This window comes from Furipterus horrens, unplaced genomic scaffold (genome assembly GCF_987537825.1).
Source record: "Furipterus horrens unplaced genomic scaffold, mFurHor1.1.pri manual_scaffold_2, whole genome shotgun sequence".
Lineage (NCBI taxonomy): Eukaryota > Metazoa > Chordata > Mammalia > Chiroptera > Furipteridae > Furipterus > Furipterus horrens.
In genome coordinates this window covers 3,419,935-3,445,898 of record NW_028327172.1, presented here as the reverse complement: position 1 = coordinate 3,445,898, position 25,964 = coordinate 3,419,935, and the positions used below count along the sequence as shown (strand labels likewise).

The following is a 25,964-nucleotide window of genomic DNA, read 5'->3' as shown; positions in this document are numbered from 1 at the left end:
ATACTTATTAATGCTTTAGAGTTGCTGGTGGCTTGGATCTTTAAGGAAGTCATGTCCTCTGCCAGCCATGAAGACTGGCAGCTAGCATTCAACAGCAGCCACCACTCAGAGGTCAACACCTTAAAACAGAAGAGGAAAGAAACTTGGCAGCGGAAATACTAGCGTTCTCCCTTCCTGCAAAAGATAGAGACCCTGCTTTGGGATTTCCGCCACAGGGAGCCAGCAGGTGTGGGTGCTGCTTGTCCGGGGCTTTGTGTCCTGGTAGGAAGCAGCGCAGTGTGGGCCTTGCATCAGGCCCTCCCGGGAGGGACATGGCCCTCCGTCCTAACAAGCCCTGGCACCCTGAGCGGGGGCGTGCCCTGCTGGTGTCTCTCTGCTCCTGCGCGGAATGGAGCCACCTTCCCGGCTCAAGAGCAGGCGCGGGTGCGGAAAGCGCTTATTTGACCAGAGCAGCCGTGGCTTTTGGTGTAGCGTCTCTTTAATCTGTTTGTGGCGGTGGTGGCTTCTGCGCTACATTTGAGGTTGCGAGAACAGGTGTCCCTCCCCTGGACACAGCCTTCTGGGTGGCACCATTTCAGGACCGCGCGACGTGAGCTGAGCAGAGCATTCTCTGCTGCGCTTCTGGCCTGGACAGAGCCGTGGCTGTGCGTTCGTCACGCGTGCTGAGGCTCCAAGAGCTGGTTTGGTGTAGAGGGGCTTTTCTGGTGGGATCTGAAGGCCTTCCAGGGTTACGGCTGACTACAGTCGTGTAAGGAGATTTACACGGGTGTTTGGAGTTTCCGGATGACAGAGTGATTGCTCTGTTTTGTGAACTTCATAATTACATATCACTTACATGTGTGTATTAAACTCCTCACTGTTCTTAGTTCAGTGATCATATGCCACGCATTAAAGGGTTGTCATTTTACGCTAATGTTTTTTATTCTAGTGACAGATAGCTCTGATTTTACATAATTTAGCATAAATTTGAACTAACAACTTTAAAAATAAACTGTTAAATAGAAGTATAAGTTCAAAAGCTGAACTGTTGGCTGGATCAAGTTTCCTGCAGAGGGACTGTGAAGTGGCTAAGAGCTGCCGCCCTGGGAACCGAGGGGAGACGGGCTTCAGGAAGGCGCGACGGGGTGGTGGGGCAGGGCCTGGTGGCGGCTGGTGTTTGCGTCACGGAGCACGTGGGCCCTGGGCGCCTCTGAGGGAGAACTGGAGGCGAAGCAGAGAAAGCCTTTCAGGTAGTTTCCTGGAAAGGGAGCAGAGGGGGAAACTGGGAGCGACAGGCAGATGGGGAGTCACAGGGGTGGCGCTTGTGTTCTTTCCTAGCTCGAAGAAATAGTGACCTGCTATGTGCTGGTGAGCACGGCTCAGTGCAGAGGGAAACGATGGCGCAGGGCGGCAGGCTGCGTGACACGCTGCGCCTGAGTGCTGGGCGGCGGGGGTGGGACCGAGGGCAGGTTGGCGTGCAGTCGGGCAGGTTCCCTTCTGCTTGCTTTTGTGTTCTCGGTGCCAGGGCAGGAGGCGAGGTCAGAGCACGTGTGGGGTAGGAGCAGAGGCCGTGCCCAGGGGAGGGTGGAGGGGAATCTTGGGTGTTTCTGAAGCTCATTCAGTGCTAAGGAGGGAGGGAGAACGTAGCCCCCTCCTGTCCGGAACCAGAACTTGGGGCCCTCTCGGTAGTGCCCAGGCCCACGTGCAGGCTGCTTCAGCTGGATCGTATCCCAAGTCACCCGTGGGAAATGGCGCATGCCCTCCTGACCTCTGGGTCAGCGTTCCGAGAGCGGACGCTACACCTTGGTTTGTGGCGGGGTTCAGGTCTACGGCCTTTCCCAACCCTGCATCTGCCAGCAGCTTCCACGCTGGGACAGTGGAGACACGTGTCCCCCAGGCCCCTGGCAGCGTCTCGGCAGCTCCGTAAAGTAGACCACGAGGAGCAGTAAAAATTGCTAGTGTGCATTTATTCCCGGTCCTGCTCTTCAGTATTTTGTATAATCCTCCCCTGTAGGGTAAGGACTGTTGTCATAATGGTACACACTTGGAAACTGAGGCCCAGAGAGGTTAAGTAACTTGCCCGAGATCACACAGCTTGTGCATGGTGGAGACAGGTTCTTAACCTGGGCGATGGGACCCAGGATCCACACCTGTAACCACTGGGTAATCTTGCCCCAGCATAGTGGTGACTTTATGTTCCGGCATCTGTATGCCAGAGTGTTTCTTAATGTGAGGAAGACTCATCTGCGCCACGAGCCTCTGGAAGAGGCTGTTTGATCATGTGGTCTTTGTGCCCACACTCCTGCCAGGTCTGTCGTCTCCAGTTTTTTCTCTCCTTGCAAAGGTTCACTTGGGCACATTCTCCTGCTGCTGGTCTCCAACCTCCCGCCAACCAGACGCCTCGGCTGCCACGGCTGCCTGGTCTGTTGCCAGCGGCCTCCCCAGCGGGGGCCTCAGGGCAGGCAGCCCCTTGCTTTTGTGTGTCCGGCCCCCAGTCCTCCCCTCTCTTTTGTCATACAGCTGCTTCTGTCACCTCCCTGTCACCTCCCTGTCCTGGTCAGCAAGAGCTTGCCATTCCTGATAACTAGATGCCTCTGGACGCCGGCTGCTCACCAGGGAGCAGTAAAGAGCTGTGTGTCAGGGCAGGTGTGGTCTGCTCGGGCTTGAGTCTCCCCTGTTGCCGCTGGAAACACGGGAGGTGGGGTGTGGTCGGAGAGGTGAGCGACGGGGACGTGGATCTACTGCTCGTATTTCCGACAGTCCCCTCGTGCTTGAAGGCAAGCAGACTTTGTGGTGCAGGTATTTCTAGTGCCGTGGGGTCTGTCGAAGAGGCCTGTGTCCCACAGCATGAAGTCCGAGGGCGGCTGAGCCCCAGGGGCCTGGGAGGGCTGGCATGGGGAGCTGGCCTCATGGGCGGCTTCCCCCCAGGCCGGTCAGGCCTGTCCTCCACGTGGGGTGTGAGAATATTTGTTCTCTTAGGATGTGATGTCTGAACGCTTGAGGAACCCCAAAACAACCTTCTAGTACCATCCACAGCCCCTGTGGATGAGGGGGGCTGGTCCAGGAACCTCAGTGTGTCTTGAGTAGTTACAAGGTGCTGCATGCAGCGCAGCGTCCTGTAAACAGAGAAGGGCGCGCGCACACACACGCACGTGACTGTCCTACGAGCCGTGCCGCTTCCCCACCAGAGCAGGCTGCGGGGCTCTCGCCTGCCACCCCCACCTCACCTGGGAGGCCCCGTCCGGCAGCGGGACCCTCCCTGGCTCCCGGGTCCTGGGTGTGTTCTGGCTCTGTGGGGAAAACGTGCTCCTGCTGAGGCTCGGCTTGGGAACAGGTTCTGAGACACAATAGAAATTCACTTTAATCCAGAGGTTGGGCAGAACGGGTCGAAACGATTTTCTAATTCTCAGATCATTTTTTCACAAAATTTTAGGAAGCCTTTCTGATTTGCGTTTCACTTTATGTAATTAAACTGTTAACATAGATGATGATATGAGTGTCCTGTTCTTCCAGGTACCCAAACATATCTTGCGAGTTGCTCACTTCGGATGTCTCCCAGATGAATGATAGGCTGGGCGAGGACGAGTCCTTGCTAAAGAAATTGTATAGCTTCCTCCTAAACGACTCCCCCTTGAACCCACTACTTGCCAGTTTCTTCAGCAAGGTGCTAAGTATTCTTATCAGCAGGAAACCAGAACAGGTAAATATTGTTCTCCGAAAGGTAGGTATTAGGGCTGATCACCCCCTGGCGATGACCCCCGGGAACTTTGTTGCTTCAGTGTTCTGAGTGTGCTTTAATCCAACTTCTCTAAAAGAATATATTTTAAACTTGAAACGTTCTAGCTGCTCTCTGGCTTAACGCTAGTTTGCACATTAATGAACGTGTTCTCCCTCGGCCTTCTCCTCTGAGCGCGTCAGTCTCAGTCTGTCGGCGGCTGCGGCTCCCCGGACAGGCAGCCAGGAGCCTGGGCAGGCTGGCGGTGGGAAGAGGGCGCGCTGCGGGGCGCAGGGGGCCGGCCGCGTGCGAGCGGGACCCAGGGGCTGGGAAGGAGCTTCTCTCCCTTAGTGGTGACTGCAAAGGAGGCTGAGACCCACAAGCTTTCCCGTGAATGTAACTGTTGATTGGTGTGTGCACATGATGGTTGTTCCTCTCGGAGACGTGCGGGTTGGGACGGCCACGCGCCTGTGTGCTCATAGCAGCGCCGGACAGAGACGCCGGCCTCACCGTGTGGCAGGGACACCCCCAGCCTCCACTCCTCCTGCTCCTCCTTTTCCTTTTCTTCTTGTCCCCCCTCCCCACTTGGTTTGTTCTAGACGAGTCAGATGTCCTTGGGAGATTTCTTTTCCAAGTATCGGTTGCATGTGTGGGGGTCGTGGAAGGGGGCTCCGGGCCGGCAGCATGAGTAGCCCCTGAGGACTGGTCAGAAGTGCCCTTTCCTGGGCTGCACTGCAGGCCTCCTGACGCAGACACTCCGGGGCTTCAACCCGTCTCCCAGGTGCCTGGTGCATGTGGGATTGGAGAGTCGCTGCTCCAGGGAGTGTTGGTGGGAAAAGGATCTTTTGACCAAAGGTTATGATCCGCTCAGGGGAACAGGCCGCCAGGGGCATCGAGCCTCAGGTGCCCAAGTACATACAAGTGCCTGCCAGGGTGCGGTGCTCAAGGGCGAGGCAGCTGGGGTGCAGTTGGTCAGACCAGGGGTCCCCAGGGCCCGTCCCTGCTGCCAGCACACGAGGAGGGGCTGGAACTGTTTCAGGCCCGGCGCGTCTGTCCTGTGCCGAAGGGAGGGGAGGGGTGCTTTCTTTTAAGGGAGACGAGGTCATTCTCCGATGTCCTAACTGAGCACAGTTACCTTCATATATTGGAATTGAGGTTCTTTTTCCTAAGACAACAACTCCCAAATCACAAGCACCCCGACACAGGCCGCTTTCTGCCTTTTGCCCTCCAGGGGGACACAGCAGGGCTGCTGGTAGGCAGGGAAGCGCGGGGCATCCCCCGGCCCACGCCACTAGTCCGGCCCACGTGGGCGCTGCGGTTCACGACCCAGGTCCTGGCGTTCAGTGTCCTGAATGAGGGCATCTGTGGAGCTTTTTGATATTTGTGTAGGACTGCAAGGTCTGGCGTGGTGTCTAGGGGGGGTGACAGGATGTGCGGCTCGGTGCTCAGGGAAGGGCCCAGGCGCTGCTGCCCATCGTGCGTCCCGGTTCCGGGCTCCTGGCGCGGGAGCGAGGAGACGCAGTGGCCCCGGCTCCGCCAGCTGCAGGAAATGGTCCAGCCGGCGCTTCTCTGTCCTTCTGAGACCGGAGTGTAAGTAAAGGTTGCCCGTCACGGGATGGGTTAGTAAGGGCATACGCAGCTGCAAGCAATGAAAACAAGTTCCCTAGTCTGGCTTAACCAGCGCACGTGCTGCCTCGTGGGGCAGGACGTCCAGCTGAGGGCGCCTTCAGAGCCGGGCAATTTGGCGCCTCAGCGGTGTCAGCCTCTGCACAGGACGTCTTGCTGTCCTTGCTGGGCCTTTGCACCCCAGACCCAGGACTTTTTACTCCTCCCCACTCAGCTGTGCTTTTAAAAACTGTTGGGTGACTCAATTGTAAGCAGATGAACTACACGTAACTTCTTGAGGGCTCATTGCTCCACTTACCCTCGTCGTCTGGAGAAGCACCATGTGGCACTTGGACCTGGGTCTGCGTGTGACGCAAGCTTGGTTGGCTGTTAGACCTCCTCATGGTGGGTAGCGGCAGGGTCGTGGCTTCGGAGACACACAAATCTAAGTTTAAATTTCAGGGCAGCCGCTTCTTAGCTTTCTGGCAAGGTGCTTCACCGGCCTGAGCCTCAGCTTCTGCGTTTGCAACAGGGAGCTAAGCAGCCTCAGCACACGGGCTTCTGAGAGCCTCGGGGAGACTGATAGAGCGGCCGCCACGCGGGCCTCGTAGGCAGGCGGTCCGTGCGCACGGGCAGAATCAGAGGCACAGGGCGGACAGGACTGGACAGTCTCCCTCTTCTTCCCGCACAGAGGGGACCCAGGGGGCAGGCAGGACTGTAACTCGACTTCTGTCTTCGTGCTCTTGGTATGACTGCCAGCCTGTCCCACGCTCGCGACCCCCCGTGTCTGAGCGGGCGAACGGCGGAGATGAGCCCCCCAGCGTGGTGTTTCTGTAGCAGGCGGGGCAGTTGCTTTGACTGGTGGAGAAATCTTTATGTTTAGGTTTTCTTCCTCTCACTTGCTAGAGTATAATTAAGATTTTAAATATGTGTTCTGTGTTTTAGTGTACAGTTTAACGGTCTTGCTTTATGTTCATAAACTGAAATGGTATATTCTGTTGCTCTTTATTAATTTTTTCATCGTCATTCTTTGAGAATTAATATAGAAAGTCAACAGAGGTAAAAGATTCTGTTGTGATGTATTTGTATTAGGGAATGTGTGGTAACTGGGAGTTTTTGTTCCTTCGGGTTTGGAACGGTGTGACCATTAGCGGGCCCCCCAACCTGACATCTGTTAGGAATTCGGCGCTCGCCCTCCCTGCACTCCCAGTGGTGGCGGGGCCTTTGAGGGGGCTGTTGGGGGGGTCAGGTCTGACAGCATTCTGAGGTTTGAAGTTCCCAGGCGACATGTCTTTCAGTTTGGGTTTGTTCTCCTCCAGATTGTGGATTTCTTAAAGAAGAAGCGTGACTTTGTAGACCTGATTATAAAGCACATAGGGACTTCAGCCATCATGGATCTGTTGCTCAGGCTCCTGACGTGCATCGAGCCTCCACAGCCCAGGCAGGAGGTGCTGAATGTGAGTAGAATCGTCGCCGTCCTTGACCCCGGGGGCGAGCAGAGGCGCGTGAGCCCGGGCCGCCGTCCGCTGGGGCGGGATTCCTGGGGACTGGTCGGAGGAGCAGGTGGTCTGGGATCTAGGAGCAGGGGACGGTGGGAAGGGAGGTTGTTCCGGGACAGGAAGAGAGTCAGATTTTGCAGGGTCAAGGTTTCAGGTGTGCGCGCACCCCTGGATTCCTGGGACGGTTCCGGTGGGGGCGCTGGTCCCTGTGCTGGTCCCTGCGGCAGTGGTGTGGGGAGGTAGCACGGGCTGAGGGTCTGTCTCAGCGCTGGCCACGTGGTGCGGGGGCGGGGTCTCCACGGAGTCTGTGCATTGAGGCTTCTCTCTCGAGAAGATGGCCGCACCGCATGGTTCCCTCCAAAGTCGGATCAGAGAGGGGTCCACGTGCCCGGGACGCAGGCTACGGGAGTCACTCCTCTCGGGCCCCGAGGACGAGAAGGCAAGCGGGGCTTATCTCCAGAGGGCGCATGGCTGACGTTTGGGGAGATGGTTATTTTAGGATCCACGTGCCCCTTGGTGGGCTGTCTTTATGGGGTTTGGGTGGACAGAGGGAGGCGTGAGTAACTTGAGGACAAGGTTTCTCAGAGGCTCTGTGTTTGCCTCTGTCTCTCCCTCTCTTTGTTCTCTGCACGGACTTCTTCCAGAACGTTCCCACTCCTTGCTTCATTCGTCTTTAGTGCTCAGCCTGGAATCTTAGAACTGACTCATTCCTCTGGAAATGAGGGTTATTGGAAATGCTCGTTTTACTCAAGCAGGGACAGGAGGGAGGGTCTGTCAGGGGGCACCCAGGAAAGGGGATGCCCCACTCAGGTGGGTGGGGGCGGCCTGGACCTGGAGAGCAGGCTGGCGGCTGCGAGAACAGGGTCCTAGTGAGGCAAGGCCGCTGGGCGGGCCCCGCGCAGGCCCTGGAGCTGCCCGGGAAGGGCCCTAAATCGAGACACTGGTTCCTTCAGGTATTTTTGTGGCGGAGAAAAGAGGGTGAGGGTTCCAGGGGGGACTTCTGAGGACAAGGGGGAAGGTCACCTTTCTGTTCGGATTATTCCCGGGGAAACGTTCAGGATGACCTTTCGGCGTCCCTTTGGTCACTTCTGAGTTCAGCTTTAAAGCCGTCTCCAAAGGAATGAGATGCGCCTCTGGAGGGACACAGTGCTCGGTGGCTGATAAAGCCGTAGGTCCAGGGAAGGGGAGCCGGAAGCTCCTAAGCGACCGCCTTCGTTGGGCGCCCCTGTAGGGGTTAGTCCAGCAGTGGGCTGGGGGTGTAGGTGCCTGTCACTCGCTGTGAAGGATGGCCAGGCAGGGGGGCCGTCCTCTGTTTCAGGACATTGCTACTCATGGCGTGGTCCCAGGCGTCCCCTGGGAGCCTGTTAGAAATCATACGCTCAGGCCTCACCCCTGCCTCCCGGAATCAGAACCGCGTTTCCCCCCGGCCCGCGGGGCGCTTTCTGTGCGCAGTGTGACGCGGACCCTGGCAGCTTTGTTCCCATTGCCTGGCGCCCGTCTCCTGAGGGAGCCGGGGGCAGTGTTAGGGGTTCTCTCTGTGCCTCCGGCCAAGGGGGTTTCATTTCTGGCCACCCAGCTGCTCCCCACCTCCCGGGCAGTGAGCCCCTTGTTTGTTACAGGGCTCCTGTCGCACCGGCCGGGGGTTCGCTTGCCCTTGTCCCTGCCCCCGTGCTTCCTTCCCAGCAGCGTTTTGTGTTCGGGGGAAGAGAGACGGGGCAGCACGCTCTGCTTCTGAGATGCCCCCGCCCCCGCCCCGCGTTTTCTGTGGGGCTTTTTTTGTTACTGTTTTAACCAAGAGGCTTGATTCTGAACACGGCTTTTCTCGGTCTTTCTGAAGCCCTCCTACTTTCTGAAGCCCTCCTAAGGGAACGCTCCTCCACGGGAATGCAGCCCGCCCCCCAGCCCCCACTGACCGGAGCCCGGCCCCTTCTAGCGCTCAGGGTCCGGGCAGTGCCCTGCGGCCAGGAAGCTGCTGTGTAGAGTTTTTGTATGTGGGCATTATGGGGGGGGGGGGGTTAGTTGGTACTGCTGGCTACTGTTAAAATGATATATTTACTGGCATTTTCCTTGGGGGACTTAATTTCCTGTAGTGTTCAAGGTCCAGAGAAACCTGTAACATTCTCCTTAAAATGGGATGGATATTTCCAAGTATGTTAACCTTCATTGGGGCTTGAACAGGAGGAGCAGCTCATTGCTATGATCACTTCTGCAATGTGTTTTACAGTGGTTAAATGAGGAGAGAATTATCCAGAGGCTTGTGGAAATAGTTCATCCATCGCAAGAAGAAGATGTAAGTTGTCTTGTCTGACTCTAAACTGATTTTTTTTAAAAAAAGAATGGTGTTTATGTGGGCATAGAGCATAAATGCATGAAGTGTGAAATAGAGGACAGGTGGAAGTGATAACCTGCTATTCTTAAAATTGACAGTTTTCTAAACACTGAAGGCTTAAAAATACTATGTTTTGCTGATACCCAGAAAATTCCCAGAAGTGTGGAGAGCAGCCTCCTTCTGGAGCCTGGGTTTCGTGCTGTATCTGTTAGAGTTTGTTACAAATCTGCTCCGTCCACACGTTTTTTTAATAACCCATCTTTAGCCCAAATGCATGGCCATATTTGCATTTGTTTTTCTGGGCCTTTGTGCTCTGGCAAGCTTAGCTTTTGTCCTGGGAGCTGGAGGAGGACTTGGCGTCAGGATTGAACCTGATTGGCAGTTGGCACATTGCTGTCTGCTGAGGGGACTCCTGTCAGGAAGGGGTCCCCAGGACGCTGGTATGGCTCCGTCAAGGAGCCCATCACTGCTGCTCCACTGTCTGCCCCTCTTCTTGCCACTTCCCGTCGCGGCTGAGCCACATGGAATTGCCAGGGTGCAGCCCTTTTCCACCTGCACATGTGACAGTTCTGTGCTGGTGGCTGCGTATCTGTGATGGAGCTGGCTTGAAGATGTAGCATGTGCCAGGAGGCACGGGGGACCTCCTTGCGCTCTCGAGGTTGCTAGAGACAGGAGAGTGCAGAGGAGGGGGGTCACCAGGGGGTGTTTTCTCCCAAAGGCCACTGTTCTATGAAGGTGGATCTAGCACCTCCCCTTCACTCTGGTCCATTCCAAAGCTTAGAACCTGGAGTTTATCTAAAACCAGCATTTCTTAAAAAAAGAAAAGGGAGAGAAGAGCTACTATTAAAGGGGCTGTTGACTCTCCCTCACTCCCCTGGGGACAGTGTTATATTGTGACTGTTGACATTGAGGACACGTGCCAGTGTGTCAGGTGCCCTGACCGAGCGCTGGGTCTGGGTGGGAGGCCACCCCCTCCTGGGGCTGGCTGCAGGGCTGGCCCCACGCGACGGGCTGCGGAGAGTGACTGCGGCCCGCCCGTTCGTGAGGAGCACAGGGCTGTGGGCCGGGCTTGCTCACCACCAGGCTCAGGCTCTTGGGCAGCAGAACTTGATGGCTCAACAGGATGTCATAGCTATCTGCAGGGTCCGGGCGAACTTGATAAAGAAGCCGCGCTCTGCAGCAGATGTTTCTGTGAAGGACAAAGTGTTTGGGGCATCAGCACCTTCCCTACTTGACTTGAAAGAAAGTTAAATTTGCCCTCTAGACAGACGGTCCTGTTGTTACTTCTGTATTAAGTGATAAATTCCGTGCTATAATTGTACTGACCAGTTTATGTTTGTGAAGGAAATGTTAGGCTCCTGCTTGCAGCCAGTGGATTGGGATGTCCCGGTGTGCGTTGCCGTCCGTGCTGGGGCTTCACTGTTCTGCCTGCCCTGCGGGCCTCCGAGCGCCGTGTGTCTGGGCGCTGAGGCTCTGAGCTCTCCTGGAGGGTGAGCATGCCCCACACGCAGGGAAGGGCTACAGCCCTGACCCGCTCTTGGAGTGCAGAAGGCTGCGCTGGCCGCCTTTTATTTTTTAAACCGAAGAAGTGTGTGCATCTTTCTGTGTGATAAAAATACATGTTCAGGGGGCCGTGGTGTTGTTCCCAAGAATTCAGTTGTAGTAGAAGCTTTCCTTTGTCAAAACTCCTATCCCTTCTCCTTACAAACAGTAACGGTCCTGTGCAGTGTTGCCAGGCAGAGCTCACTGGCCTGGCCGAATAAAACCCTCATGCCTCCTGTGCGCCGCTTCGGCTGAGCCTGACTCTCGACGCACTGCCGCTTGAGGCCAGTGCTCATTTGTGCCGTGTCTTAAGCAGTTTCCTCCCTGGCTTTTTATTATCAGTTTGACCTTTGACATGTTTTATAGTTAAAATTGTGCTTTTTTTCCCTTTAGCGGCATTCAAATGCATCACAGTCACTTTGTGAAATTGTCCGCCTGAGCAGAGACCAGATGTTACAGATTCAGAACAGTGCAGACCCAGACCCTCTGCTTGCCACTCTAGAAAAGTACGTGTACAACTCGGTTTTCGTCCTTTGTCCGTGTCGGTGCTATTTGATGTGTTGCCATTGAGAGACGGGTAAGTGTTCCTTCCGTGGGGCTCGCGGCCCTGGGAAGTGCTGCCCGTGGGCAGTGGGGAGGCAGGAAGTGGCTTTTCGTACCCCAGCCATCCTGATGCCCAGTAGAAACCCCCAGGGAAGGAATATAAGCAAATGACATTTATGTGCAGACTCTGAACTTCAGAGCAGTTTAACCTAGAATTCTACAAAGCCGCTGGAAGATGGGGTAGCCACGGCCTAACTGTACTCACGGCCTCCACGGTCTTTGGTGGCGGATGTCTTACGTACAGGCTAATTGGGCCTGTTTTCATGAACAACTTTATCAGAAGCCCGTCTTAGGGTTTACCATACGTCTGTAGCTGACTAAGGGCAACCTTACCAGATCTGATTTGAAGGGGTGCATGTCATGTATGTTTCATTTCTTCGTACTGCTTCTGCCATTATTTGTAGATAATTCCTAAATGCACAGCGATGTCATGTTTAGGTGGAAGACAGCTTGGAATGGTGTGATATTTTGAAATTTGTTAATGGCCAACCTGCATGTACTTGGTTTTTCTAGAATAACATGTTTTCAGAAAGATTCTTTACCGCCAAACATGGGCATACATTTGACCTTCATTCATACAGGCGAAAGTATTTTAATAAAGAAAAACGAGGCATTTTCCCAATTAGATGAATGACAGAAAGTCAGCCTTCAGTACTAACGGCTGTCCCGTTTCAGTTTGCTGCTCCTGCTGTTCTCTGTAGTGACTTCCTCACTCCTCTGTTGGTCCTACTGTCTAGTGAGGCTCATGTGCGCCTTTTGGCTTAACTACTTGGATGGCCCTTTTCATTCATTCATAATCCTCCCCTGTGGACATGTATGTTGATTTTAGAGAGTGGGGGGGGTGCCCCGACCGGGGATTGAGCCCTCAACCCAGGCATGTGCCCTGACTGGGAATCGAACCTGCAGCCTTTTGATGCACAGGGTGACGTTCAACCAGCTGAGCCACCAGGCAGGGGGCCCTTTTTATTAAAATAAACATTTATGTGTATTACTTGGGAGGTGTGACACAGCAAGGAACAAATTAGAGGCTGGGTGTCTTGTTTTAAACTATCTTCTGAGAAGTTATATTTCCCAGTGTGTGTTACAGAACAGGGCAGAGCTGACTAGCTACCTCAAGTAGCGGAGTCTAAGATGATCAGCTTCTGAGGAAAATGCCATTTTACCTGCCCCATTTCAGTGTTTCTTGGCATCATGGCATGTGCATCCTTTTATAACACGGAAGGCATTTCACATGCAGACACTGGTAGCTGGAGTAGTGCTGGGGCGGAATTTCCGTTTGAGCACGTTAACTAAATACTGACCGGCATCTATTTCATGACAGCACTGTTCAGGAGAAACATGCTAAAAGCTACGTGTAATTAAAATTTTTCTAACATTAAAGTAAAAAATAGGTGGAATTAATTTTAATATTTATTTTTATTTAATGTAAAAGATAGAAGATAATATTTCGACATGTATGCTCATTTTCAAAAAGTATTAATGAGATAAAGTTGGCGCCCCATATCTGTGGGTTCAACCACCCATGGATCAGAAATATTATGGGAGCCCAGGCCAGGTGGCACGGCTGGTTGGAGTGTGTCCTGTGCACCAGGAAGGCTGTGGGTTCCCGTCCCAATCAGGGTGCAGGTTCAGTCCCTCCCTGGTTGGGGCACGTATGGAGGCAACTGATGGATGTCTCTTTCTCTCTCTCTCTCTCTCCCCATCCCCCCCCCCCATTCTCTTTTCTAAAATCAATAAAAACATCCTTGGGTGAGGATTTGCAAATGTATATGGGGAAGAACATTCAGAGGGAAAAGCTACGATGTTGCTGACGTGTGCTATTTACCGAGCGTGGGTAGACTTGTTTCCTTGTCATTATTTCCTGAACAGCGCAGTGTTCACACCGAATGAGGTTCAGGCACACAGGACGGGGAGTGTGCAAACACTGTCCGCAGGGTTCACGCCAGCGCCTCGGGTGCCCTTGGACATCAGTGCCTACGGGGTGCTGGCGCCCTGGGCTGCTGAGGGCTGGCTGTGTTCTGTAGTCTTGTCTTCGTGCCGAGGGTCGGAAACCCAGCATGGACTTGACCCTGTGAGTGCTCGGTGGACCTGACTCACCAGGGGTCGCCGAGTTAGGCCTTCTGTGCGCCTAGCGGTGGGGAGACTTACCCTGTTTCCCACACCGCTCTTGAGACAGAACCAGCCCCTTTAAATACCAGGCACGCACCCACCTGATGGTGGTTCTTTTGGTATCTGTGGAGTGAGAAAACACAGTGACAAAGGGCTTCTTTCTGTGAGCTTAGTAACCTTCTGTTCATCACGATAGACTTTTTACGTATTTGATAAACTATGTAAAAATTAATATTAGGCCAATTTACTGGCAGGACATAGTGTACAGATTACCTAATCTGTATTATGCCCACAGCTCCCAGGTTGGGCACCACTGCGTGTGTGTACGTCACGTGTATAAATACAAGCGCAGGAAAGTTTGAAGCGAGCTGAGGCCAAAGGGCGCTGGACTGTGCAGCCCTAACCCTTAGCACCGATGCACCGGGAACGCGGCGGGGCCAGCAGGTCGCATAGATGCGGGTCTTCCTCTGACCCGTGTAAACAGGGGAGGGGCGAGCGCTGCGTCCCAGGCCTGGCGCGGGGCGGCTCGTCTCAGGGGTCGCACTGATGCACATCCAGGAGCTCCCTTGGCTTTTAAATGTGAGAGTGAATATATTTTCTGTCACGTGTAAATGAACGCCTTATTTGAAAATTAATGCAGTCATTCCTTTTATCCTGTTTGATAAGCTCAGCCCCGCCCTTGGTTTGTGATTTCTTCTGTATTTGGTGGTATTTGTAGGCTGATATGCGACTCAGAATACGGCTCCGCTGCTGCGCCATCCTGCCAGTGGGACGCGGGCGTGGCTCTGCGCGCCCGCGGGGTGCGTCCTTGAGCTAGTAGGCTCGAGTTCCGTGCGGCCACGAGGCTGCGAGGGCCTCCTCGTGAGCCCCCGGCAGGCGCCGGTGCTGGCAGGAGTAAGAATGGGGGCGGCGTCCGCGGTCTGGGGCCATGTGCATGCCCTCTTCCTGGGGTGGGGTTGCTGTTGGAAGAATATACGTATTTACTGTAATAAAAAATAAAAATAAAAAAAAAAGAGGACTTCCTGTCCTGCAGCACGCAGCCCAGGCTTAGCAGCCACCCCGACGCCCCCGCGCTGAGTGAGGGGCACAGTGCTGGTCGGTGGGGCCCCCCGGCCATCACAGCCCCAGCCGCGGCCCTCCGCAGGGCGTCCTCTGAAGTCGGTGTAGTCGCCAGTCCGCTTGCTTCCTGCTTCCCCCAGCGGGAAGGAGAGCTCCGCTCCTTGCTGCCGCAGCCTGCAGGGGCCCTGGTGTCGGGCGCCGTGGGACGCCTTGCGCCAGCAGCCGGGGCCGACCAGCTGTGTGCGACCTTGTCAGGGAGCTTCCTGGTCCCGGTCCCCGTGGATTCTGACCTTTGCTGAGGCCCTGAGAAACAGGTGTTCCCTGAGAAGGCCCATGCAAACTTCCCTAGCAGCTTACCCTGGTGTTTTACATTAACCGGGCCTGGCCTGGGTACAGGGCGGGGTGGCTGGGGCGGCCGTCACGGGAAGAGCCTACAGAGAACACTCTCTGGGCGAGAGCTCAGTCGGGCCCAGTTCACGGCTCCCGTGTTTGTGACGTTACTGACTTACCCAGTTCTAACCGTCAGAGGCATGATTGCTGTTCTCTCGCGCCTGTTTTAGATGTTTGTTAATTATACCTTAATGCTTTTGTGGGTAAACACTTAATTGGTTCTAATTAGCCTTTTTGAAACAATTTTTGTTTTTGTGGGGGCCAAAGGTTCTAAGTCTTATTGCCCTGCCCCAGCCACTGCCACCACCACCACCCTGGTCTGAGTGGGAGGTGACGTCCAGGCTTGAAATACTTGTTGGCTCTCAGCAAGACTGGCAAAGGCAAGCGGGGTACAGGTGATTCTGCTGGGGGTTGGGGGGCGTAGGAATCTATGTATGGGAGAGTGACCTTTATAATAAGCAGAGTCCCTTGCCTACTTTAATAAATGTATTAAAAAGAAAATAAAAACGTGTGCAGGTAACATTGAATGCTTGTGTAGTATTTATTTCTCTGGTACCATGACCTTTTTCTCTGAAGTTGTTACTGGTAAATGATGTTACAATTAGCACTTGACTGTTGATTTGTTTCCCTAGGCAAGAAATTATAGAACAGCTTCTATCAAATATTTTCCACAAGGATAAAAATGAATCAGCCATTGTCAGTGCAATCCAGATACTGCTGACTTTACTTGAGACCCGACGACCCACGTAAGCTTTTCTTCTATCTTACAAAATGAGCCATTTGGTTTTGCTTTTAGATTTTTTTAAAGCTGTGAGTGAAGTTGTTGGTTATAAGCTATAATATCCTGCCCTTGAATTTCAGGTGTTGACTGTAGTTCTGCTGTATAAACTATAAGTAAGTCTAACGTGAATGTAATGCACAGCGGTGCAGTTGAAAAATACAGTCTGGTGAACACTGTTGGCAATATTTGGATTCTGGTCATTTGGGTTTTTGTAGTAACGCAAATGCTACTAACCGTAAGTGCTATAATAAATCAGGAACGTGTCTGGTGGCTTAAACACAAGGGGAGCGTGTTTTTTGCTTATGAAGATAGGCGGGCGGATCCCCAAGTGGTGATTCGGGGCTTCTCTCTGCCTACTGATTTCTTCCTCCCCCTGCTAACTTGAGGCCTCAGTTGTTTTGGGGGGGTTTAATGTGAGGGCACTGCACCGTGAAGTTGTTTTAAAGTAGATGGGCAGGAAACTGAGGCCTTAGAGGAAAATTTGTGCCAGGTGTTTCAGAATTAAGATATTTTTCCCTCGTGCGTCCTCCTGGACTAGCCCTTTAATTTGCCCAGTGCTGAGCCACCTACCGCCAGTTTTGTCATTGTTCCCTGGAGCAGGATACTTTGAGGAGAGATTAGGAGTTGTTCTCACTCAGTGAGGGGGCGGTCAGGAAAGGTCTGCTGTCCACATGGGGGGCTGGGCCACCTTAGGTTTCTGGGTTCGCCTTTAATGGGTCTTTGTTTCTAGCAAAATAGTGAACACGGCCTTGCCAGCCCCTGCGTCCCGAGCTCCTGACCTCAGTTCCTGGTGCCCTCGCTTTGGGGCCAGCGATACTGGGAGGGCCCTGTGGCAGCCGCGCTTCAAGCCTGCTGTCATTTGGGGATTGCCCCTGTAATTTTGACTGTCTTCCCTTGTAAACCATAACGTAACCAAAACCTAAGGCGTTAATCAGGTGACGTCGGGCTGTCCTCTTGCTACAAGACGATTGGACCACCGCTTACAATGGCTTACGAACGCAGGAAGTGGTGTGTGACTTCAGGAAGGCACACACCCGAGGGAAATGATGCCTTTTGCATGGGGAAGAAAGGACAGAGGCACACAGCCTGGAGCAAACAGAGGGTACAGCAGTAAAAGACAGACAGAAGGAAGTGACTGATCAGGAGGAATTTATCCTCAGGCCAAAACAAAAGGGTTATTGAGTACTAAAGAGGATCAATTTTTTAAAAACAGGACTCAGCTTTTAGCCTTATCCTGATGAGATTTCTGAATCCCAAGGGAAAGGAGTAACTCTTAAAAACGTATGGATAAGCGCCCTGCCCAGTGTGGCTGCGGTTGGGCATTGCCCTGCAGAGCAAAGAGTCGCCCGTTGGGTGGCCGGTCAGGGCACGTGCCCGGGTGGTGGGCTCCGGGCCCCGATGGGTTGTGTACGAAAGGCAGCCGATTGATGTTTCTCTCCCGCTCTTTCTCTTCCCCTCTCTCTAAATAAATAATTTCTTTAAAAGTGTGTAGATAATAAAAATGGTATAACTACAGAGTAAATCAAATTGCCAGGCACTTTATTTGTAAAGCTAACTCAGTACTGAAAAACAGGGCAGGATGGAGCCCCTGGAATACTACTGTTGATATGTGCTGTGTTCCTGGGCTCAATTAAAGATGAACTTCACCAAAGCAAACAGAAAAATAAGTTAGAATGAAGAACCTGACGCTCAGAAATACACTGCTAAAAACGCGGGTAAGCGAAGTGGGTCGGGACGTAAGAATTAATGGGACTGTAAGTTAAGTGTTAAGAATGATTAAATATTGGGAAAAAAGATAAAGTCCAGATTATTTTAACAAAACTCAAGAAATAAGGAGAAGGTATAAGTTAATGCATATTACAGTTTTTTAAAAAAGATTTTTATTTATTTATTTTTAGAGGGGAGGAAGAGAGGGAGAAAGAGGGAGAGAAACATCAGTGCGTAGTTGCCTCTCGTGCGCCCCCAACCTGGGACCTGGCCCACAACCCAGGCGCGTGCCCTGACGGGAACCGAATTGGTGACCCTTTGGTTCACAGGCTGGCACTCAACCCACTGAGCCACAGCAGCCAGAGCACTTTATTGTTTTGTATGTGTTTTCACTTAAGCAGGGAAAGGAGATTGTTCTATAAATATGTCTTAGGAAGTGACTCACCACTTGGGAAAAATTTGTCTACACTTATTCTGCATAAAAATAAATTCCAGGTGAATTAAATTAAAAATACTAGGGGAAAAGTATACAAATACTCAAAAGAATTATGGAATTGTGAAGAACTTTTAAGCATGGCTCTTTACACAGAAACTCTAACGAACAAAAGCTGTATTTGGCCACATAAATTGTTAAAGCCCCTACACGTTCAAAAGCACTGAAATCTTGCCCCTTCTCCGCCCCCTCTTTCCAGTAGTTGAGTTTCTGAATGCTCTCCCATGCATCTCTTGCAGTTAGAAATCATTTCCATGTGTGGAGTATTTTAAATAAAAGGCATACTAATCACTCTAGAAGTTAGCTCTGGGTCAGGCAGCATTCAGCTCTTTGCGCTAGCATGGCCCTCGCGGCGGTCCTCGGAGAGCCCGTGTCAGGTGAGCCCCCTTCCCACGGAACAGATGGCCGGGCGGGGGCTCGGCCGGCCCCACTCCAGCAGCAGCGTCACGAGCTGCTGGTCCGCACTGGTGTGCAGTTGGCACAGCGCTTCCAGGTGTGTCTTCTGTCGCGGACGGCACCCCTGCATTGTCCGGCCCCTCCTTCCTAATGGTAATGCCCTCCCTCCTCTTGGACTCTGCCCTGCCGCCACTTTGAGGGCTCCTGCGCCCATGTGCTCACACTCGTTCCCCCCGTAGCGCCTGTAGGAGTGGGTGGCACTGAGCGTAGGTTGAGCTTCAGGGAGAAGAGCCATTTAAGCCTTTTCAGTAGGAAACACCGTTGACAACCCAGGAAGAACTGGAGCAAGTGCAGGCCTGTTGTTAGTGTCCTGCGTGGCAGGCAGTGTGGTGGCCCTGCACTGCGGGGGTCAGAGCTCCTGCTTGTCAGATTTTCTGGTTGGAGAACTGCTAGAGTATCACAGGACCAAGGAGGGAGATGGTCCACGTCTTTGGATTTCAGGTCACGCTGGCTGGTCCCTATTGAATTTTTATTCCACATGCTTTCGGCAGTGTTGATAACAGTCATCATATCATTATGCAGCTTTTGTGTATGTCTTTACATACTGAAATGGAGCACTGTTCTATATTCTAAAATTGTAATAAGTATGATTAACTTGCTTTATTTCAAGATTTGAAGGCCACATAGAGATCTGCCCACCAGGCATGAGCCATTCAACTTGTTCGGTCAACAAGAGTGTTCTAGAAGCCATCCGAGGAAGACTGGGGTCTTTTCACGAACTCCTGCTTGAGCCACCCAAGGTAGGGCCGCCGTCTCAGGCAGGACCGCCCGCTCAGCAGTCTGTGTAAGCGGCTGCTAGAGAGTGTGTGCACCTGTGAGCCGTGGGGCTGGCTGGGCCTGGAGTGCACAGAGCGGGCCACAGGGGACAGGGGACACTGCCAGTTGTTTTCATTGCCTCTGAGCTCATTTCTGATCGGCTTGCATCTGAGTGTTGTGTCTGAATCAATGGCTAATGTGTAATTAATATTGAACAGGTTTTTTCCTGCTTGGGAAACGCAGCTTTTGTTCTGGCTGTAAACCCTGGCTACCTGCATGCTCGTAAGATAAACGCTCCTCTTCCCTAGCCTGGCAGTGCCACGCTAGGCTTCCTGTGAGTGCCGGCGCACAGGATGGCGGTGTCTCGTTTGCAGAGGGCGTGTGGTCGCTTTGTGCCTGGCTTTACTGCCTGGTGGGGGGTGTGGGTAGATCGAGAAGCTTTTTAAATGTCAGGTACGTGGAGCTATGGTGCGTGAGTGGAGCAGCCCCTGGAGAGCCGGCGGGCGGGGTCAGGGTGCCGCCAGGACGGGGCCGCCGAGGAGGGGCGCTGCTGCCTTTCCCGCAGTGGAATCCGGAAAGGCTGTGTCTGTCCCATGTGATTCCCGTAGTTAGAAACTCCCTTTTCTGGACAAGAGCAGGTTTCAGGTTGGGCTTGTTTCCAGGCTGCGGTTTTTACCATAGGTTGGCGGGGACTGAGGACCGTGTCCTAGAGCCCCTGTGGCTGTGCTGAGCTGCCGGCCGCCTTTGCAGCGCTGCGCTCCTCTGCGGGGTCCTGGGCCTTCTGCTCACCCCCTGCGGCAGGTCAGGGTGTTGGAGCAAGGGCTGCTCCGTTCCCTGCAGAACCCTAGTCCTGGCAGGGACGTGGCTATTTCCACTCTCGGACGTTTGTTCTATCTTGAGGATCCCAGCTTCCCTTCAGACAGAGAAGCCAGGCCACATTGTGCTGCAGGGTTGGTTTTCCTGGTGTTACATCTCGTGTGTACCCTGCTCCCTTCTTTTGGTTGAGCTAAGGGGACTGCACAGGGACGCTTCCTAATCAGCTTTTTCTTTCTCAGAAAAGTGTGATGAAGACGACGTGGGGAGTGCTGGACCCCCCGGTTGGGAACACCCGGCTGAATGTGATTCGGTTGATATCCAGCCTGCTTCAAACAAATACCAGCAGTATTAATGGGGACCTTATGGAGCTGAACAGCATTGGGGTCATACTGGTAAGCCTTCCCTGGAAAGGTGTTTCCATCTGCCCCTGACCCTTTATGGCTCTATAACCCCAGGTCCGACCGCGCAGATGGGCAGGGTGTGTCGGGGACTTTCCTTGGTCCGCGTGTAAACGGTCTAGTGTATGGTTTTGACTGTATTACCTTTCAGGGGTTGTTTATCCTTCTGTCTGTAATGCACACTGGACTAGAGAGTCACAGAGGCGGCTAAGACATAGACTCTTCTCTCTAGCTTGGTCTGGCGCAGATGCTAGCGTGAGTCCGGTCGCCCTCCGCAGGCGATGGTCTTGGCAGTGAGTGACCGCAGCGGGCCGCCCGGTGTGCTCCGCGTGGTTAGCACAGGGGGGCAGGCGTCCTCCTCTCTCCCTGAGACACAGCCACGTGGCGGGGCCGGGACAACTGCGCTCTGACTGGAGTCCAGATTCTCCCTAGAAACAGCTGGTAGTCTGCTTGTCAGTGCAAGGGACAAGGAGAGAGCCCAGGAAGGATCTGGGCTTGGCGGACCCCTGAACTCCTGCCCAGTTTTGGGGTTTGTGCTGCGAGCCCATGGGCCCGGCTCCAGTGCCTCGCCTGCTCACTCTGTCCTGCCCCGCAGCCTCCCGCTGTCTGTTTGGGGGGTCACTGGGGGGTCTGGGCGTTGCCTCCCTGCAAGGGCACTGGAAATGGATACCTTTTACACATCTCGTGTGATCCCAAGCATAACGCCCTGTGAGAGAGAGTCTGGTGTTTAGGTCGCACCGAGGAAAGGGATACACTCCACGGCCATACATGGTGGAGCCAGGATTCAAATTCACATCCAATTTCAAACCCATACATACTTTTCAACCATAACATTGTGCTTCTAGCGTCACTGAGACACCTGGTTAATTTCAGCTCTGGGTTAAAGGACATTGGTGTAAGGCGTGGGAGCAGGAACGTTTGGGAGAAAGATGACACGTGACAGGATCTGATTTCTTCAGCAGCGCAGTTGTTGCCCTCCGGGGGTCACGCTTCCTGCTGTCCCCTGTGACTGGTGTGTGGAACTCAGGACTGTGCCCCTCTACTCCTGTCTCAGGCCCCCAGGGTCGTCGGCCCCGGTCTTTAGTCTCACCAGTGAGTACGTTAGTCTCGCTAGTGGCGTTAAGCTTTGTGGCTCATTTGGAGTGATGACGGATTTGATGGAGCTCAAATAGATCATTAGTCATTACTTTTTCATTTGAGACCAGCTAACCGGACTCAGTATCCTAAATACATGCTTTGTGTGTTCTGTGCATTTAGAGATGGTACGTTTTCAGGTAATCTGGAAGACTTGTTTTGCTCCGCTCGCCGGCAGCTCTGGGTTTTGGGTGCCCAGGTGGCTATTCTGTGTGCAGGTGTGAGCACCTCGCGGGGGGTGTGTCCCCGTGTCTTCGTGCTGCACCTGCACCGGGCCCTGCACACCGCCCGACGCAGTTATTTGTTGGAACAGTATGGAGTTCTCCTAAGTTTCTTTGATGGTTATTTTCTGAATTTGGTATTAGTTGCTTTGAAAACATAAAAGTATTAGTCCCTTTCTCTTTGAGAAACTTAGTATTACCTTTTCTTCATCTGTTTATTGTTGGTGTCTACTAGATTTCATGAAAGTGATTCTGTTATTTGGTCTATGAAGTGGCAATTCTAACGTTTAAAAACACTTATGTTCCTTTTACTTAGTTCTGTTGAAACTAATCATTTTCACTTAATTAAATCACTGTTTGGTAAATGATTTAAAGTAGTGGCTTAAACATTGAGGTAACTGAATAAAAGAAAGCATTGTTTTTCCCTTTTGTAGGACATGTTCTTCAGATACACGTGGAATAACTTCTTACACACACAAGTGGAAATCTGCATCGCACTGATCCTCGCGAGCCCCTTCGAGGGCACAGAAAACGGCACGACCTCGGAGCACGACCCCACTGGTGACAGCTTGTTGCTGAAGCACGTAAGCATACTTGACGTCCCTCCTCTGCCGCTCCTTGTCACAGCGGTTGGCCACTTACATGTGAAATGAGTTGAAATTGCTCACATTTACAAAGAGGAGGTGTTGCTGTGAATTCTGAGTTCAGTTTGGCCAGCAGAGTTTTCTGTGTTCCACTTTAGTTTTGGTCAGGCTTTGTATTTCTGGGCCCAGTTTCCGTGGCTAATAAAACCTGGCCTTGCTTTTGGTCAGCGGCGATTGGGTAGCAATTCCTGAAATGCTGGTTCCCAGCAGACGTGCGCTGGAGGCGTGGGGCCCGTCCTGGATCCCCGTCCTGCTCCGGGAGCCTTGGGGAGACGTGTCACCGTGCCGCTCTGCTCGGCTTGCTGGGCTGTCTGTATACCCCTGTGCTGTTTAATCAGTTCCCGCCCGCTTCACAGTGTTGACAGTTTGACATTTACATAAGTGTTAACTGGAATATTCCTTTTTATTCAGCTTTTTCAAAAATGTCAGTTAATAGAACGAATACTTGATGCCTGGGAAATGAACGAGAAGAAACAGTAAGTAAATTGTTCTCTGATAGGAATTGTTTGGTTTTTTTGTTTAACAAAAACATCCTGCTTGCCCTGGATAGAGCGCGGTGAAAGCAATCACATGGGAGTGCCCCTTATCGCTCTAAATGCTGCTTGCGCAGCGCCTGGTTATTTCGTTCTAATGGGTATTTTCCTAATCGGTTATCTTTTGACCCACCTGTCTTTCTACTTCTTGAGGGGAGTCCAGGGGTTGGGAATACTCCCCACCTCTGTGCTGCCTTTGAAACCCCCGGGTCTTTCATGGGTGGCTGTTTTCTGAGGATGATGTGGAGTAAAACGAAGAGTTCCAGAGCCCATCCCCCCACTGGTGGGTAACCCAGCACGCGGTCCTGCTACCCGTGTCCTCCTCGCACAGAAGGGTCACTTCCGTTAGCTGCGTGGCAGGATTGCTTGAAGTATTAGTTGACCCATGTAAGGAACTGTTAAACAGACTCATTTTTTCCTAGTGGCGTTACCTGTAACGGGCGTCTGTCTAAATGGAGAGGTGGATGAAGCTGGGAAGGTTAGACCCTAACTGGGGAAAGGGACCAGGGGTCATTGCCCGTGTTCCAAATGGCCTGTGGGCCGGACACAAGTGGACTGCCTCTCCTGTCCACGTCCTCAAATCAGCCAGCACTTTAACCTGAGAAGTGCCACTGGTAGTTGCTTATCCCTGTTAATTGATTGGTATGATTGAAATTTGATGTCCTACAGAAAAATGAGCCAGCAGAGTTCTTACCTCAGTTCCCTACAGTCTGTTTAAAGTCTGAAAAACAGCTTCACAAAAAGATAAAAAGGGACGTCCCAGAGACATTGGGCGTCAGTGAATGTCTGGCTTCTGTTGTTCTTTAAAGAGAATAAGTTATTGAGGATTAATGGTTGGTTGGTGGTGTATTTGAATCAACCTTGCGCACTGAGTGCGGTTACAGTTTAGTCTTGGAGTAGACCCTGCTTCTTCGTCCGCCCTCGCCCTCAGTGCCCGGGCCTCAGAGCGCCTGCCGAAGCGCACCGCAGCTCGCCAGCAGCCGCCCCGCCGTCCTGCCGGGGACCTGAGTGTTTCTCTGTCCCGTCAGGGCCGAGGGCGGCAGGCGGCACGGCTACATGGGACACCTGACGAGGATAGCCAACTGCATCGTGCACAGCGCCGAGAAGGGTCCCAGCAGCGCGCTCGTCCAGCAGCTCATCAAAGGTGCGTGGCTCCCGGGGTCTCCGTACATCTTCTGCGCGGTCAGAGAATGACCGAAGGACAAGGCGGAGACGCTCGTGTCGTGTTTAACTGCGCTCCGTGGCGTGTCCTTAATACTTGCGTGAAGGTTTGAGTGAGGTTCTTGACACTCCCGAGCAGTGTACTTCTTCGCGGCTCTCACTTCTGCAGCCATCCTAGGAGGCGCAGCGGGCTGGCCGACCTGCGCGTACGGAGTTACCCGTCTTCCTGCTCGGGCGCTGCCCCTGAGCTCGGCATGTGCGCAGGCTGGCCCGGGGCCGCCCGAGCTGGGGTCACGCTGCCCCTTTGTGCCCCTGAGGGCCCTCTGGGGCCTGGGGGTCGGTTCCTCTAACCGGGCGATGAAAGCACCTCTCAGCGCTTCTTCGTGTGTCTGTCACTCCAGCGAGGGCGCCTGGTCCCCAGAGGGTCCTGTCTGCACGAGCACTGACGTGTAATCAGGCCAGGGCTGCATGGAAGAACGCGTGTGGATGCCTTCTGCACCAGCACGCAGGCCGAAGGTCTGTGCCTCTAAAAACGAGGCAGCTGTGCGTACCAACAGAACCCCCGGGCCTGAGGCTCTCTCTGAATGTGAACAACCTTTTTTTTTTTTTAAGATTTGATTGATTGATTGATTGGTTGGTTGGTTGGGGAAGGAAAGGAGAGAGAGAGGGAGAGAAACAGATCAGCTGCTTCTCACAGGCCCCACAACCCAGGCACGTGCCCTGACCAGGAAATTGAACCCACGGCCTTTCAGTCCACAGAGCCAGACCAGCCAGGGCTGAGTGTGGAAAATCTTGACCTTTGCAGTACAGGGTTCTTCCAGAGTCACCTTGATGAAAACCTGTTCCATCTTTTAAGAATGTTCAAGAGGCTGTGACCTATCGAGTGTCCGTCCATTCAAAGCACCGTTGTTGCCCAGTGACGGGAAAATCGGGGCCTGCCCGCCTGTAAGCCAGATCATCAGTCCAGCTTATGTTCTTAGCGAGGAGAAGGGCCACGTGTGCGATCGCTGTTTCGATCAGTCTTAGTTCTGCGGCAGTTGCCAGCCGCCCGGGGGTGAGGGTGCAGGCCAGGGGAGCATTTACACCAGAATGGTCAGGTGACGGCCTCAGCCTGGCGAGGCCTCCAGGATTCCAGCTGCGGCTTCATTCTCTCAGGAGAGCGTTCGCGTCGCCTTTCCTTGAAAGATGCCCTAGAACGCAGAGTCTCGCTGTTGTGGCTGTGTCCATGGGGGCCGGTGACACACACGTTTGGGAAGCGTTCGTCTCGAGCAGTTTTAAAACCAAACTGGGTTCCACGGATTGATTATTCTTTGGCCTTGAGTATCTCAAGGAAGGGGGGGGGGGCAGGAGCCGACATGCGCAGCGTTTCCTGAACTTGCACGGGGCTGGGACAAGACAGCCACCCTGAAGACCTGTTGCCTTTCTCAGACGAGTTTATTGGAAACGTATTCTCCAGTTTAAGTTTTTAGCCAGAAGGTTTTTAAAAACTTGCTACAGTCAAAGCTGCTAAGGGCTCCTCGCGTCGAGTGTAACTGGAGGGCAGGGTGTGGGGGTGGCTTCAGGTCCCTGGAGCTCGCAGCTGTTTGCTGCGCAGGGGGGGCCCTCCTGTGTCGGCTGCTGGTTCTGTTTGTCGCACGGGTCCCTGTGGTGATGATGCTTTCTCCTCCTTTCCCTCCCAAGATCTTCCAGACGACGTCAGGGAGCGATGGGAGACCTTCTGCACAAGCTCCTTAGGAGAAACGAACAAGAGGAACACGGTGGATCTAGTAGGTTTTACAAGGTTACGTTTCTGTGGTTTCGGGGTGCTCAGCCTTTGCCCATTCATTCAGAACGACATGAAAGACCCTCCATTTGTCCTGGTGAGAGTGGGTCAAGGATAAGGTGATGTTTCTTTAGCAAGAAGACAGGTTAGTGTTCACAGTGTTTTTGCTCATTTGCCTGGTCAGCTCCTAATTCCTGCCCGGGGCGGTGCAAGGGCACAAAGCAGCCACTGATGCCTCCTTCACACCTTCTTTGGTTTCTGCTTCCCTTAGT

The 25,964-nt window shown here is 53.2% G+C and overlaps 1 protein-coding gene across 1 annotated transcript in view; it reads left to right on the top strand.

Moving 5' to 3' along the window:
- Positions 1-25,964, top strand: part of PPP6R3 (protein phosphatase 6 regulatory subunit 3) — a 64,077-nt gene that overhangs the window by 10,534 nt on the left and 27,579 nt on the right. Inside the window, exons 3-13 of the mRNA XM_090257435.1 lie at positions 3,493-3,679; positions 6,619-6,756; positions 9,023-9,088; positions 11,063-11,175; positions 15,463-15,576; positions 18,878-19,007; positions 20,079-20,231; positions 22,027-22,176; positions 22,648-22,712; positions 23,798-23,913; positions 25,611-25,696. Of these exons, the coding sequence (XP_090113561.1) occupies positions 3,493-3,679; positions 6,619-6,756; positions 9,023-9,088; positions 11,063-11,175; positions 15,463-15,576; positions 18,878-19,007; positions 20,079-20,231; positions 22,027-22,176; positions 22,648-22,712; positions 23,798-23,913; positions 25,611-25,696 (1,318 nt within the window). The remainder of the gene's footprint in view (positions 1-3,492; positions 3,680-6,618; positions 6,757-9,022; positions 9,089-11,062; positions 11,176-15,462; positions 15,577-18,877; positions 19,008-20,078; positions 20,232-22,026; positions 22,177-22,647; positions 22,713-23,797; positions 23,914-25,610; positions 25,697-25,964) is intronic.